The sequence below is a fragment of the Procambarus clarkii genome, chromosome 1, assembly GCF_040958095.1.
Source record: "Procambarus clarkii isolate CNS0578487 chromosome 1, FALCON_Pclarkii_2.0, whole genome shotgun sequence".
NCBI classification, from domain to species: Eukaryota; Metazoa; Arthropoda; class Malacostraca; order Decapoda; family Cambaridae; genus Procambarus; species Procambarus clarkii.
In genome coordinates this window covers 42523210-42539881 of record NC_091150.1, presented here as the reverse complement: position 1 = coordinate 42539881, position 16672 = coordinate 42523210, and the positions used below count along the sequence as shown (strand labels likewise).

Genomic DNA, 16672 nt, shown 5'->3' with positions numbered 1-16672 from the left:
AGTTGTAGTGTCTGGGAGCTGGTTAGAGGGGGACACATTAACACGCCACTCGTAAGTGGAGTGTGACTCCACACTCTACTTACCAACTTTTGAATAACTATAAAATATTCTATAAGTGAGGATAAGTAAAAGAATAACTATAAGTGAGGAAAGTTGCTAGGCTAGTTGTGGAGCTGAGGAAATTTATTAGGATGTAGCCGTGAAGCTGAGGCGAGGCGGCCTGAGAAAGTCACCCCCCCATCTACTTGCTGGTGCATAACACTAATTATTTCCTGTACTTAATCTAATTATCTCCCATGCACGTGGCAGACTTTCCTTGTTCTCCTCTATCCATGCATTTCCCGAGTAGTCTTATTTCTGCAACATTGCGCTCAGGAGACGCAATTGTTGTTTTCCCAATATATATATAATATGTATTGCTTGTTGCATCCATGCAAGGGTTAGAGGGACCACAGGGTGCATTATATTTGCCTCTTCGGGTGGCTGGCTGTTCACTGCTTGCTGGTGTAGGTGGCACTCACTCCTCACTTCTTCTTCTTCCCGTGGCCTGGTTGGGTCGCCTGCAGCCGGGAGGTAGCGAGGAGAGCGCCCACGGTCTCGTTACCATCAGGATGAAACCCGACGACGGAGGCAAGTTTGGCTTTAACGTCAAGGGCGGCGCTGACCAGAACTTGCCCGTCCTGGTGTCCCGGGTGGCGCCCAACACCCCGGCAGACCGCTGCTACCCAAGACTCAACGAGGGTGACCAGGTGAGTCCTCATCCTCCTCCGGGCTCAATGAGGGTGACCAGGTGAGTCCTCATCCTCCTCCGGGCTCAATGAGGGTGACCAGGTGAGTCATCATCCTCCTCCGGGCTCAACGAGGGTGACCAGCTGATGAGTCCTCCGGGCTCAACGAGGGTGACCAGGTGAGTCCAGCAACTTGTGTAGTCAGATCATACTAAATCAGAACACACACACGTTCAGCACGTGGTTTCTGCGGTAAGGTTCAGTTCAGTGCATCAAGCCAAATTCTGATGTACATGAAAACTATCCTTAATTTATCCTTAATTTATAGTAAAAATTTGAATATATCAATTTATTGATGATAATGCCAGGGGTGGCCCGGAGTGGCCAGGGGTGGCCCAGGGTGGCCAGGGGTGGCCCAGGGTGGCCAGGGGTGGCCCAGGGTGGCCAGGGGTGGCCCAGGGTGGCCAGGGGTGGCCCGGGGTGGCCCAGGGGTGGCCCGGGGTGGCCAGGGGTGGCCCGGAGTGGCCAGGGGTGGCCCGGGGTGGCAGGAGAGGCGGCTGTCAGTGGACCATCTTCTCTCAAGACGGAAGCATCTCCACCTCATTAGTACGCTTCTTTACAAATATTATTTGTTGTAAATGTTAAATGAGATGCAATATTTTAACCTCACTAAAAACTTTTTAACCCATATTAGATTTGTATTGGTTAGTCATTTGTTTAATATATTTTGACATTCGGACACTAACCAACATTTATAGAATATAAACTCCAACACATAATAATTATGCGAATTTTCCCACAAAAAATGCAGCGCTATTATTTTTTTTTTTAAGATTTAATTTTTTTGTGCACTGAAAAAATAAGACTTGACTTTATTAAATACAGTATTGTAGTAAGATGCTCGGACACCAGCTCTGTAATGCATAATACATTATATACTACATTAAATACATAACAATATCTCCATCCTATTCCATTCCTCTGCTTCTCCTTCCCCTGTAGCGTTGTCTTCTAATATCTGTTCATACCGTTCATAAAATGTATTCAACATAATTAAAGAAATTGGCCATATAGGTTACAATCGACTACTGTGTGTACATTAGTGGCATGTATAGGGAGTATTGCATGTATGGGGAGGAGACGGTGGCGTCGAGGCGGCACCGGAAGGCCAGATATCCGGTGGGGAGGAATTTGACAACACTTCTGGGAATGCTGGTGACAGTTTATCCTTCAAGAACACATGGGCGGGATCCGGAAGTGTGTTGAGTGCAGTGCGTGTCCACCTATTTGTGCTTGTGGGGGTTGAGCTCTGCTCTTTCGGCCCGCCTCTCAACCAACTGTCAATCAGTCAACTGTTACTAACTACTAACTAACTTTTTTCTCTCCTCCAACACCCCCCCCCCCCCTCCCAGGAAGCAGCCCATAGCAGCTGTGTAACTCCCAGGTACCTATTTACTGCTAGGTAACAGGGGCATCAGGGTTAAGGAAACTCTGCCCCTCTGGCTCCGCCGGGTGCAGGGATCGAACCCCGGTCCCTAGGTCCACGAGTCTAGAGCGCTGTCCACTCGGTCACCCAGCCCGTGTGTGTGTGTGTGTGTGTGTGTGTGTGTGTGTGTGTGTGTGTGTGTGTGTGTGTGTGTGTGTGTGTGTGTGTGCGCGTGTGTGTGTGTGCGTGCGCGTCTGTGTGAGAGAGAGAGAGAGAGAGAGAGAGCGCGTGCGCGGGCGGGACCTGTCTGTGCGTGTCTCAGACTAGCGACAGTCTTAATTGGTTTCAGTTTTATGCGTTCTGCCATACAACTCGCATTGTTTGACGAGGGGCCCTTCACAAGGGCCCCTAGTACGAGTGGTCCCTCACAAGGGCCCCTAATGTCTGTGTACTCCTTTGTACACCCCATTCACACAGCACACAAACTTATTCCGTTGACCTCAGTAATTTGAGAAGATCTCAACCTAAATACATATAATTATTGTGTTGTGTTGCAGTGCTCCAAGTATGTGTAGGCGAGAGAAGGAAGTGTGAGAGAGGTGCTGTACCCAGCTCCACTTTCTACACTTGCTTTCCCCTGGCTAACGGGAACTTCCTTGGGGTAACTTCACGTGACTTTCTTGGGTGACCTGCACTTGGGTCAGGCCACTATGCCTTGTTTCTTAATCTAATAATGCATGAATCGCAGTGGTAATGTTAATTTGACTTGGCTTAGAAAGAATACATAACACATTCATTAACACTAACCCAACGCCTTAGGGACTTGAACAGGTGATGATGGCTTGTCCCTGACTAACATTAAGTTTCGGCTTGGAATTTGTCACGAACATATGGAAACCAATTATCGTAGTTCATGTGTGGTACTCACCTAGTTGTGCTTGCGGGGGTTGAGCTCTAACTCATTGGTCCCGCCTCTCAACTGTCAATCAATTGGTGTACAGATTCCTGAGTCTATTAGGCTCTATCAAATCTACATTTGAATGGAGTCAGCCTCCACCACTTCACTGCCTAATGCATTCCATTTGTTAACTACTCTGACACTTAAAAAATCTTTCGAATGCTTCTGTGGCTCATTTGGATACTAAGTTTCCACCTGTGTGGAAATTTCCCCTTGTTCGTGTTCTATCCATGCTAAATAGTTTGTCTTTATCCACCCCTGTCAATTCCCCCCTGAGTATTTTGTAGGTCGTTATCATGTCTCCCCTTACTCTTCGATCTTCCAGGGACGTGAGGTTTAGCTTCCGCAGAGGAGATATTGATGCTTATTTGTTTCAACAAAGGTATAGTGGCATTGTACGTATACATGGACTGTATACATACATACACATGTAATACATGCGTATGTGCCAGTCCACGGTTCTGAAGAGGACAAACTGAGATGATAACCACCTGGGGCCAGATTCACGAAAGCACTTACGCAAGCACTTACGAACGTGTACATCTTTCCTCAATCTTTGACAGCTTCGGTTACATTTATTAAACAGTTTACAAGAATGAAAACTTCCCAAGCAACTGTTGTTATTGTTATAAACAGCCTCCTGGTGCTTCGGAGCTCATTAACTGTTTAATATTTATAAACAAATCCGCCAATGATTGAGAAAAGATGTACAGGTTCGTAAGTGCTTGCGTAAGTGCTTTCGTGAATGTGGCCCCTGAGCAGTTGTTAACTCCGCCCTACAGATCTTAGTTATGACTTACACATTTAGAAAGAACCGGGCGAGATACTTGGCAAAAATACCTGGAATACCGTTAAATATTGCTTAAGTGTTGTTGTGTTGTGTGTTGCAGGTGTTGCTGATCAACGGCAGGGACGTCTCGGCCATGACCCACGAGCAGGTGGTCAATTTCATCCGCGCCTCCAGGGAGTGCCACTCCGGCGAGCTGGTTCTCACTGTCAAGCAGAACGGTGGGTACACCTTGCTGTACTAGTCTGGTCCACGCGGGGGGGGGGGGGGGCTGGTCACTGTACCAGTGTCTGGTTCACGAGGGGGGGGGACTGGTCACTGTACCAGTGTCTGGTCCACGCAGGGGGGGGGGGGCTGGTCACTGTACCAGTGTCTGGTCCACGCAGGGGGGGGGGCTGGTCACTGTACCAGTGTCTGGACCACGAGGGGGGGGGGGGCTGGTCACTGTACCAGTGTCTGGTCCACGAGGGGGGGGGGACTGGTCACTGTACCAGTGTCTGGTCCACGAGGGGGGGGGCCTGGTCACTGTGCTAGTGTCTGGTCCACGAGGGGGGGGGGGCTGGTCACTGTACCAGTGTCTGGTCCACAAGGAGGGGGGGCCTGGTCACTGTACCAGTGTCTGGTCCACGAGGGGAGGGGGCTGGTCACTGTACCAGTGTCTGGTCCACGAGGGGAGGGGGCTGGTCACTGTACCAGTGTCTGGTCCACGAGGGGGGGGGGCCTGGTCACTGTGCTAGTGTCTGGTCCACGAGGGGAGGGGGCTGGTCACTGTACCAGTGTCTGGTCCACGAGGGGAGGGGGCTGGTCACTGTACCAGTGTCTGGTCCACGAGGGGAGGGGGCTGGTCACTGTACCAGTGTCTGGTCCACGAGGGGGGGGGCTGGTCACTGTGCTAGTGTCTGGTCCACGAGGGGAGGGGGCTGGTCACTGTACCAGTGTCTGGTCCACGAGGGGAGGGGGCTGGTCACTGTACCAGTGTCTGGTCCACGAGGGGGGGGGCTGGTCACTGTGCTAGTGTCTGGTCCACGAGGGGAGGGGGCTGGTCACTGTACCAGTGTCTGGTCCACGAGGGGAGGGGGCTGGTCACTGTACCAGTGTCTGGTCCACGAGGGGGGGGGGGCTGGTCACTGTACCAGTGTCTGGTCCACGAGGGGGGGGGCTGGTCACTGTGCTAGTGTCTGGTCCACGAGGGGGGGGGGCTGGTCACTGTACCAGTGTCTGGTCCACGAGGGGGGTGGGGGGGGACTGGTCGCTGTACCAGTGTCTGGTCCACGAGGGGGGGGGGGCCTGGTCACTGTGCTAGTGTCTGGTCCACGAGGGGGGGGGCTGGTCACTGTACCAGTGTCTGGTCCACAAGGGGGGGGGGCCTGGTCACTGTGCTAGTGTCTGGTCCACGAGGGGGTGGGGGGGGACTGGTCACTGTACCAGTGTCTGGTCCACGAGGGGGGTGGGGGGGGACTGGTCACTGTACCAGTGTCTGGTCCACGAGGGGGGTGGGGGGGGGACTGGTCGCTGTACCAGTGTCTGGTACAGCCATTCTGTCATGTAGACTATTGTGTGTCATGGACAATAGTTGTCCTTGGAACAATTAGCTAGGGCGGGTAGATTCATGGCATTGTCTCGCGTGGGTAAATTTCCGCGTCACTTTCCGCCTTGAGACGTGACGGAAGGAATTATCCGGTGGCCTTTTTCAGTACCACTTACCATTGAATTGTTCAGTAATTATCATGGTTTGTATTTTAAATGCAATTCCGCTACGTAGAAGCACAGGTTGATATGCTGGGTTTCCTGCAAAATATTTTAAAATACATTAGTATACCAGATCCTAAGTTCCGTTAGTCAAGTTTTCTGTCGTACAAAGAAAACGTTGGTATACTGTATCTTTAAACATAGATAATAATTATTAACTCTACGATCGCTCTAACTAATGTTAATGTTGTGTGATACTAGATAACAGCATGTTTAAGTTGCTTAGCTTAGAGACTATACTTTTGCGCGTTCTCGAACCCATTAATCTGTGTAACTACAGCTGTCAAGATTGTAACTTGCTTACCTAAATGAATTTTGGGGGAGTTCAGTTCTTAAGCTCATTGTATACATCTGTAACCTTATACAACACAGCACACGAGATGGGGTATGGGGTCCAGGACTGCCCACGAGATGGGGTGTGGGGTCCAGGACTGCCCACGGGATGGGGTCCAGGACTGCCCACGGGATGGGGTCCAGGACTGCCCACGGGATGGGGTCCAGGACTGCCCACGGGATGGGGTCCAGGACTGCCCACGGGATGGGGTCCAGGACTGCCCACGGGATGGGGTCCAGGACTGCCCACGGGATGGGGTCCAGGACTGCCCACGGGATGGGGTCCAGGACTGCCCACGGGATGGGGTCCAGGACTGCCCACGGGATGGGGTCCAGGACTGCCCACGGGATGGGGTCCAGGACTGCCCACGGGATGGGGTCCAGGACTGCCCACGGGATGGGGTCCAGGACTGCCCACGGGATGGGGTCCAGGACTGCCCATGGGATGGGGTCCAGGACTGCCCACGGGATGGGGTGTGGGGTCTAGGACTGCCCACGGGATGGGGTGTGGGGTCTAGGACTGCCCACGGGATGGGGTGTGGGGTCCAGGACCGCCCACGAGATGGGGTATGGGGTCCAGGACCGCCCACGAGATGGGGTATGGGGTCCACCGCCCACGGGATGGGGTATGGGGTCCACCACCGGCCACGGGACCGGCGTCCAGACGTTAATGTGCCTGGTATCCGGTGGTTCTGGTAACACACATTGCTGGACCTTGAAACACGTCTCTTGCTTATCAGGTGACTAACGAGTGCTCTAGTTTATCAAGGTACTTAAACTTTTATGAACATCAAACAAAAATCGTAATCGATGTTTTTTTTTTTGTGTGTGTGTGTGGGGGGGGGGGGATTGCCAGGGTAGGAGCAGCCTTGTTCAATTGATGTGAATACAATATTTTTCACAAAGTTGTATTCACAGGAAAGATTTTCATGGCGATCGAAACACTAGGATGGGCACTGTGTTTGATGAAGGCCTGAAATATGATGTACTTTAATCATATTATTGGGATTACATGGGACGAATGTGTATCGTTATATATTTCCACCTTACTGCTGGATATCTTCCTATGAACGCTGTTACCTCGGTAGAACACACACAGCTGTGTTGTGAAGCTGTTGCCTGAATAAATTGAAGCTGTAAAAGTCACCATTGGAATTTGTGCAGAGGTTGAGGCGGCGGCCGTGACCGGTGTGTTATGGCAAGCTGTCCTCCGAGACCTCTCCTCATACTTGCAAGTGTCAAATCAATGCTGCTTAAAAGCATATTCAGTTTAGAAAACCAAGTAAATACCCGAATAAATTAAGATGTCGAAGAAACGTGAGGGGTGGAATGGTTGGCAACATTGTATGAACCAGTTAGTGTTAATCCTGTAAGGTTGGAGAAGGTGGCGTCGACACACGTGGCCACCCCAGGCACTCCCACACCTCAGCTGGCCTCACTACTGCCTTCTCCCTCACACCGAGTAACTGTCGTGTTTAGTAGTGACCAGTCCTGCTCCCCCCCCCCCTAGTGTGCACCTCTACACCCCCACCTCAGAAAGTCGCGCCATTCTTGTGCTTCACCTGGGAATGTGACCTCGCCGCGACACGGTGTCCCCGCTGTGCACCTCCGCTTCTCGCAGAATCATTTACTGGGTCATATTTAACAAATTTGTCGAATCATTCAAATATTGAACAATATATTTTGCTTTCTTTTATAACTTTGTCTTCGTATCATGAGCGCTGATACTTACATTTAAAATAAAGTGGCGGATTAATTGGTGTGTTTATATATATATAAATAATAATCATAATCGAATTTCAGTTTATTAAATTTCATAATTTTGATTAATGCATTATACTAAAGTGCCAAGATTGTCTACATTGTCTTGTGAACCATTTCGAATGTTTAAGGTTTTTCCTCTGAGTTGTTGTGGGCCGCGTGAAGACGTCACATGTCCCTGATTAGATAGTTCAGGTGTCTGAGGCAAGAGTGGCAGCGATCAGTCACGTGACGAAGGTGAGCAGGGCAGGATGGCCGTGTGGGTCCGGGAGCTGCAGCCTCACACACTGCAACAGTTCTGCCCGTGTCAGTATTATTAACTACGCTCAACTGTGTTGTGTCGCTTGGAATTGTATTATTTGTACTCTATTTTTACGCAGTTGGTTATGCAACTCATCCTGTTGCGCAATGTTTCAACATTGAAAATGTGTAACAATGCGTATGTGTATAAGTTTATAACAAAACACGAAGAAAACTAGTTACGTTTTGCGAGGATTTGCGATGGGTTAGATTTTCTTGCTATAATTAAGGTGATGTAGTGTAGAGGTCTGCTACACCACAGCGACGTACGGCTACACGACTGGCCACTACACTACGGCGACGTTACTTGCCTCTGAAGTGTAGTGGTCTGTGGAGTCGATTCGCAACCTACTAAACCCTTACTTCGATTCCCGGCCACTTTTCTTTCCACCTAATGCACCATGCGTCCTAGTAGTTAAGCAAAATAACCGGGGTTTGGCAACTTGTGGGTTGCATCTTTGAAGAGGTCAGTCTTACGCCTGAGACACCTCCATAATTGTAACTGGCTTCCTGTCCCGACAATGGGTTACCAATTTTCAATAGTCCAAAATATTAACAGTTAACCATGTGTAGCAGTTTGTATTTCGTACTGAGAGCCTACCACTCGTTTTATGATCAATTATTTTGATTGGTGTGATTGTACGGACTTGGGGTAATTCTTGGTTCTTATCCTCCAAAAGTTGTAGTACATACAGCGATTGTGGACCGTATGTAAACTTGCACCCAGAGAGTTCACATTTTGTTGACCAGACCACACACTAGAAGGTGAAGGGACGACGACGTTTCGGTCCGTCCTGGACCATTCTCAAGTCGACATTCTTCAGCCACGTTATTGTGACTCATCGCCTCCAGTTTACATTTTGTACTTTTGTTCTTGAAGAGGATCAGAGACACATGGTAACAGCCTGTAACCTCGCCACTTTTTTTTTTTTTTTTGGGGGGGGGGGGGGATTGAGACCTGGTTCATCCCCTTGGGGGGGGGGGCTGGTCCCACTACTTGCAAACGAGGTTATCTTGAGATGGTTTCAGGGCTTATCGTCCCCGTAGCCCGGTCCTCACCTTTTCACTGTTAGATAATGGTTGAATACCGAATTGTAGGCTACAACCCATCCTCCTGTTTAAATAGTACTCTTGGTAACTACGGCAGAGTTTCTGCCGAGGACCGGGCCGCGGGGACGTCAAGCCCGGAAATCATCTCAAGATATAACCTCAAGATACGTGGATACATATATTGACGTATTGGACAATTCATACAATAAAGCTAAAAAACTAACTTAAATATTCCTAGGCTTAGTATAGCACATATATGTTCTATATTAGTCCTCATATAGTTTGTATTAGACTTAGGATGGTTAGATCTGGTTTTATTAACAACAAAAATACAAAACCTCTTCCGGCTAGTACGGTATTCTACATTCTAATTGTCCATTTCGTCAATATTATGTACGATGGTCCACATGGTTACTATAAGTACTATCTAAGCAGGAGGATGGGCTGCAATTATAAGTCTAAAGGTTCACTAGAAAGAATATTTTCTGTATAATAATTACATAAACCTTAAAGCAGTGGCAAGTGTTGAACTACATCAGCTAATCAATAAGAGGTAGGATCCAGGAGCTTGAACTCAAGCCAGGCGTGTACATGCATTATTATGTACACAATTTACAATTACAGGATGTTTGTAGTGTTACTGAAAATTAATGTACTGAATTTTGTCTGTATACAGTCAGCCTACTTAGGATAGTTTAAAATATTTGATGTATACAAACGCTGTTCAGTGTAGTTTATAATTTTATTAAAAATCCATAAAATTTTAATTTTATTAGTATACATATGTTGGTGATAGTGTAAATGCGAGTGTAGCTTACCAAGTGATGTTATCTTGGGGTTATCTTGAGATGATTTCGTGGCTTTTTAGTGTCCCCGCGGCCCGGTCCTTGACCAGGCCTCCACCCCCAGGAAGCAGCCCGTGACAACTGACTAACACCCAGGTACATATTTTACTGCTAGGTAACAGGTGGTAACATGTTAGTGTACCTGGTGGTACAGTATAAATGCGAGTGTAGCTTATCAGGTGATGTTTGTTACAGTGTACCTGGCAGAGGAGCTAGAAGAGCCAGCATTCCAGTATGTCCCCGAGGCCTTGCCGACGACTGTCAGTGTGGGAGTTGCGGGGTCTCAGACTGCACCTCTCCACGAGTCCATGCTGTTGCTCTCTGAGGGTCTGGAGGCCGGGTCCTTGGTGGCGCAGTTCGAGCAGCTGTACAGGCGCAAGCCTGGTCTCACCGTCACACACGCTCGCAGACCAGAAAACGAGAAAAAGAACAGATATCGTGACATTTCGCCATGTGAGTTTGTTATATTGGGAATTAATATTATATACTTATTAATACGGAATAAAAAACCCACACACTTGTCTTTGTGAAATTTATGTAAGGAATTTTTACACCAATGTCTTTCACACACTCCTGAGTGTTTTGTTAAGGTTTGGGTCTGCGATTAGGACGAGACTTGCATCTCAACGTCTAGACATTGATTAGGTTCAGACGTTGAGATGTAAGTCTCGTACCCAATCACAAACCTTGACAAAGCACTCAGGAGTGTGTGAAAGACATTGGTGTAAATTCCTTACATAAATTTCACAAATACACAAGTGGGTTTTTATCCTATGTTGTTATGTCTGTGAGAAGACATTGCCATTACTTATTATTAATATTATTATAATAATATAATTTTAATATAATTTTGAGAGAATAATCAGAATTTCATATTTGCACAGTATTTATTTTAAAATGAAATTTTAAATTAAACATGACTATTGCACAGTGTACTGCCATTATTGTTTGTTCAAGGAGTACTTGTGGCAGGAATTAAGAGCCTTTTAATAACATCTTGCTTTCTAAAACATTCTGGATCTCCTCTACAATGCAATTTTGTACAGTACTCTAATGTAACAGTATTTATATATTGATAGTGTTGTTATTCAAAATCTCGGTTATGCATTGTACTAACTTAGTCGAACATGTTTAAATTGTCTCATCCCTGGTTATTGTGCCCATCAGATGACACGACGCGAGTCATCCTCACTTACAGTGCGTCATGTGAATATATTAATGCGTCGTATGTCAACATGGAGATTCAAGGGTCGGGCATCGTTAACCGCTATATTGCCTGTCAGGGTCCACTGACAGGCACGTGCACAGACTTCTGGCAGATGGTTTGGGAACAGCAGTCAACACTAATAGTCATGCTCACAACAGTCGTAGAACAGGGAAGGTGAGTGGTTAAGTCGTTAGGACACACGTTTCCTGCATGCAATGTGTCGACAGTATGATCATTGAGGAAATAATCTCTGGGTTATTTTTAACACATTAATGCACAGTTACTATATAATAATGATAATGGGAGAATGATATATTTGTTCAGAGTTGAAAAGGTTGGCCTAAGACAAAAGTACTATTTTCTTATCAGTTATATTTTATAATAGTTTTTGACTATTACATAAACTGCAGAGATAATGTCTGATACAGTTCTCAAATCAAATTTCAGAGTAAAATGCCACAGATACTGGCCTAGACTTTATGAAACAGTAGACTTCGGTACACTGCACGTCACATGCTTGAAAGAAGAGGAGACACCTGGTTTTGCATATAGAGAATTCACACTCATCAATACCGAGGTTGGTTGACATTCACTCGTAACCTTATCGTCCTACCCCCAGCCCCTTAAAAAACACACACACAGAGGGAGGGAGGGAGAAAGGGAGAGAGGGGAGGGAGGGAGAAAGGGAGGGAGGGAGAGGGAGAGAGGGGAGGGAGGGAGAAAGGGAGAGAGGGGAGGGAGGGAGAGGGAAGAGAGGGGAGGGAGGGAGAGGGAGAAAGGGAGAGAGGGGAGGGAGAGGGAGAAAGGGAGAGAGGGGAGGGAGGGAGAAAGGGAGAGGGGGAGGGGAAGGGTCTGGTAGCTGAGTGAACAGTGCGCTGGACTCATAATCCTGTGGCCCGGGTTCGATTCCCGGTGCCAGCGGAGACAAATGGGCAGTTTCTTTTACCCTGATGCTCCTGTTACCTAGCAGTAAATAGGTACGTGGGAGTTAGACAGCTGTTACGGGCTTCTCCAAGGTGTGTGTGTGTGTGTGGGAGGGGGGGGGGGGGAAGAAGTGAGTTAGTTAGTAACAGTTGATTGGTTGACAGTTAAGAGGCAGGCCGAAAGAGCAGAGCTCAACTCCCGCAAGCACAACTAGGTGAATATAGACATACATACATATAGTATACTGTATTACCTAAGTTTAGTTACAGGATAAGAGTTCTGCTCGTGTTGTCCCGTCTTCCCAATACTGTACCATACTCTGTCAAATAACGCTTTGAAACTACTGATGGTTTTGGTCTCCACCACCTTCTCATTTAACTTGTTTTAAACATCTACCACTCGGTTTGCGAAAGAAAACTTTCTAGTGTGTGTGTGTGTGTTTGTGTACTCGCCTAGTTGTGCTTGTGGGTATTGAGCTTCGGCTCTTTAGTCCCACCTCTCAACTGTCAGTCAACCAATGTACAGATTTCTCAGCCTATTGGGCTCTATCATACCTACATTTCAAACGCTTTGAAACTACTGACAGTTTTAGCCTCAACCACCTTCTCACTTAGATTGTTCCAACTGTCTACCATTCTCTTTGCAAAAGAAAACTTTCTATTTTTTTTTGTTTTTTTGCACCTTTGTTTCCTTAGCTTGAATCTGTGTTCTCTTGTTTGTGATGTTGCTGGTTTCAGGAATTCCATTTTGTCAAGTTGGTTGATTCCTGTTAGTGTTTTGTAAGTGGTGATCGTTTCGCCTCTTTTTTTTTTTCCATCTTTTAGTGTTTTGTAAGTGGTGATCGTTTCGCCTCTTTTTTTTTTTTCCATCTTTTAGTTTTAGCGTGTTTAATGCTTTGTAGCATGCCTTTGCATCTTTTCCAGTTTATGTGCTTGAGATCTGGGCACAACTACTGCATATTCCGATTTTGGTCTCACAAAAGTCATGAATAGTTTCTTTAGTATTTCACGATCCATATACAGTAATTAAAAGCAAGTCTGAAGTTTGAAAGCGACACAAACGCTCACAATGTTCTTTTTGGTGACAGTTTAATAAAGAATGAGATCTAGGGGTGGTTTTGGATATTAGAGTTCTGTAATTCTTTTCCACATAATTTGTAAGTTGTGTGTGGTCTAATTTCTCCGATTCCACATTCCATAACACGGCATTTATTCACATTGAATTCCATTTGCTACTTTATGCCCCAAGCACTTATTTTATCAAGATCGATTTGAAGGGCAGTTCAATTGTCTGCGTCTCCTATCTTCCCCAGTATCTTAGCATCATCCACAAATAAGTTCAAATAATTTTGTATTCCTTCTGGTAGATAGTTTATGTAGACAATGAACATACTGGTGCAAGAACTGAATCCCGTGGTACTCTGCTGTTAACACTTCTCGAGTTAGATACATTGTCTCTGATTACTGCCCTCATCTGTCTGTCAGTTATAAAATTTTCATCCATGTCAGAAGCCTCCCTGTCACTCCTTCAGCATGTTCGTTTCCAGCACAGCCTCTTGTGTGGGGACTCTGTTAAAAGCCTTTTTTTAGGTCCAAATAGACACAGTCGACCCAATCACCTTTTTCCGGTATCAGTCTAGTAGTCTCTCTTCGTAGCTCATACCTCTCAGCCTGGGTACTAGTCTGGTGGCAAACCTTTGAACTTTTTCAAGTTTAGTCTTATGCTTGACTAGATATGAACTCTATGTTGGGGCTGCATACTCCAGGATTGGTTTGACATAGGCAGTATACAAAGTTCTGAATGATTCCTTGCACAAGTGTCTAAATGCCGTTCTTATGTTAGCCAACCTGGCATATGCTGCTGATGTTATCCTCTTGATATGGGCTTCAGGGGACAGGTCTGGTGTGATATGAACCCCCAGGTCTCTCTCTCTGACTCTTGAAGAATTTCATCTCCCAAATGATACCTTGTAACTGGCCTCCTGCTCCCTACACCTATCTTCATTACATTACATTTGCTTGGGTTAAACTCCAACAACCATTTGTTCGACCATTTCTTTAGTTTGTCTAGGTCTTCTTGAAGCCTCAAGCAGTCCTCTTCTGTCTTAATCCTTCTCATAATTTTGGTGTGTGTGTGTGTGTGAGAGAGTGCATGCATGTGCATTTGTTTGTTTGTTGAATACCTAAAACTTAAATAATACTGTACTAAAGTCCTTCATATTTACTTTAAATGTTCCTAATATTGCAGAATCAAATTGAGCGTCACATCACCCATATGCAGTATCTAGCATGGCCAGACCATGGTGTGCCAGATGATTCCACGGAGTTCTTAAACTTTGTTACTCAGGTTCGACAGGCTAGAACAGGTGAGTTTGATTTCAAACTCGTGTATGTACCAGAATATTTCAAATAAACCTATTGTGCAACACCAGTTTGTGTGCTAGCTCACTTTGCTGCTTCCTGGAGTATATAATCTATTGCATGTTGAATTTTGAGAGTTGCACAGTCAGGCCGGTCAGTATATGGCACAGGTGCTACAGGGATGTGTGTAGGGTCACAGAAGGTGCTATGTTTCTAGTGCCACAAACTCAATCCACTCCAGAAACTGTACACTTGTGTTCCAAGATATTTGGCAGCAGGAAACGGTAATTGAGATAAGTTGACCGATTTTTTCTATTCGGTTTAACTGCAGATCTATCTCTATCTATCTGTGTTATCTGCAGATAACACATATATCTGTGTATATTGGCTATATAAGCTGCAGTCAGCACACTAATTGGAAGTATTACAGACCTTATGGTATATTTTCTCCTTTTCTGTTTTTCTGAGTGGCAGTAGATGATGACCAGCTGTGGCATTCTTGAAGTGAGGTTGTCCCATTTTAATTATCAGTGTTCACCTAAGGAGTCTTGTCTCTTGTTGGTGGTTTACCATGCCCAGTCATGCCATCACTTCTGTTGTCAAGGGTGGGGCTGTGGGGATTTTCCCAGTAGGGGTAGTTATTGTATTTGTTGAATTAAGCGAACTGTATTAAAATTATCTCCTACTGGGTTTACCCTCTGCACATATTTGGGGGGTTATTTAATTATCGCCTATCACTCTAGAATTGTCGATAGATAGGAATTTGGTAATAATTATTAGTTGACTAAACTACTGGTATCAGTTTGAATACTCAATGGCCTTATCTGACCTGAAGGCTTCAACATGAGTATAAGAATGAGGGATTTGGACATCAGTCAGGTATGAGCCTGGTTGGTTACGGCAGGTGTTCCTATGTGTTGCAATGGGTTGATGGCGTGTGGTTCCCTGATGACCACCGCAGATCTGCCAAAAGATTACAAATGTAACTACTGTAAATATTCCCTATCACAGATATGTCACATTCAGTAGAATTAATTGATTGATTGTGATGGGCTCGCCATGTTTTTTTTAAATCGCCTGTCTCATAACTGGTTGTCGTCCAAACGTATTAAACGGCCATAAAATAAGAACAGACAAATATTGACAAACCAGAAATGAGATACTACTCTTGTAATTTGAGGTAGTGGCAGCTGGAGTTCATGGATGACCCGATTCACGAGCACAAAACGTGGCTGCACAAGGAGCTTCCTCACAAGAGATCTTCTGCTCAACCCATGGTCTTGCACAACAATGGGGGTTCCCTCTTTCCCCATATCTAGTCACACCACTAGCACGATGACCTAAACTTAATTTATGCCTATTTATGGACGAGGATAGGGAAGCATTACTTTACATATTATTTTATTTGTTCCAGTCATAGAGAACAGTTTTTACTGCTCTAGCCTTCAACACCTTGTTTTTGCTCAACACAAAGTTGATTCACAAAACATTTCCTTAAAAAGTAATAATAAATGTTGCTGTTTTTATATCACAATATCTGGGAAAAGTGAATTTCCAAGAGGTTCTTTAGTTTTGTCAGTGACACTGTTGTGCAATGTCATTACCTGTGACTCTCACAAGAGTTTGCATTGTCTGTCTAATATGTGTTACTCTCAATGTGTTATGTGTAATGTATTACTCTCAATTCTCCATTATGGGAGTGCTCCATTTACATTGTTTATTCTCTGAATGCTGCATACTTTCTTGTCCATTTCTCAGTGATAATTTGTCTGTGTTCCTTCTTCCTGCTTGCTAATTTACAATTTTGTATGATTAATGAGGCAGCATTTAGTAAGAAGTCTGCATACAGCAACCCATTAATTTCTAGTTGGGGAGGAAGACATAAAATAGTAAGGTGTGTTTTTAGAAATTAAGTAGGCAATCAATTGCTGCAGTTACAACATTAAGTATAATTCATGATGTCATGGTGTGTAAGATGTTAGCAAGCACTGACACAGTTTGTATGTTCCAGGCATGGTAGAACCCACCATAGTTCATTGTTCGGCTGGAATTGGAAGGACTGGCGTTCTTATCCTCATGGAAACTGCACAGTGTCTTATTGAAGCAAATGAACCAGTTTACCCTCTGGATGTTGTTCGGGCCATGAGGGATCAACGAGCAATGATGATCCAGACAGCTGTAAGTATTTTAATGATTCACATACACATTTACACCCACATGTGTACAGTACTAAGTGGATGATAT

General features: G+C 45.7%; 1 protein-coding gene across 8 annotated transcripts in view; it reads left to right on the top strand.

Annotated features, from left to right (window-relative positions):
* Nucleotides 1–16672, top strand: part of LOC123761262 (protein tyrosine phosphatase Meg) — a 328139-nt gene that overhangs the window by 308266 nt on the left and 3201 nt on the right. For 6 of the 8 annotated variants that reach the window (XM_069301643.1, XM_069301582.1, XM_069301504.1 and 3 more), the window contains 7 exons: nucleotides 567–749; nucleotides 4003–4120; nucleotides 10133–10390; nucleotides 11105–11318; nucleotides 11592–11721; nucleotides 14316–14433; nucleotides 16440–16606. In XM_069301643.1, coding sequence (XP_069157744.1) covers nucleotides 567–749; nucleotides 4003–4120; nucleotides 10133–10390; nucleotides 11105–11318; nucleotides 11592–11721; nucleotides 14316–14433; nucleotides 16440–16606 — 1188 coding nt within the window. The remainder of the gene's footprint in view (nucleotides 1–566; nucleotides 750–4002; nucleotides 4121–10132; nucleotides 10391–11104; nucleotides 11319–11591; nucleotides 11722–14315; nucleotides 14434–16439; nucleotides 16607–16672) is intronic. The other 2 variants (XM_069301750.1, XM_069301713.1) reach the window with 1 other exon arrangement.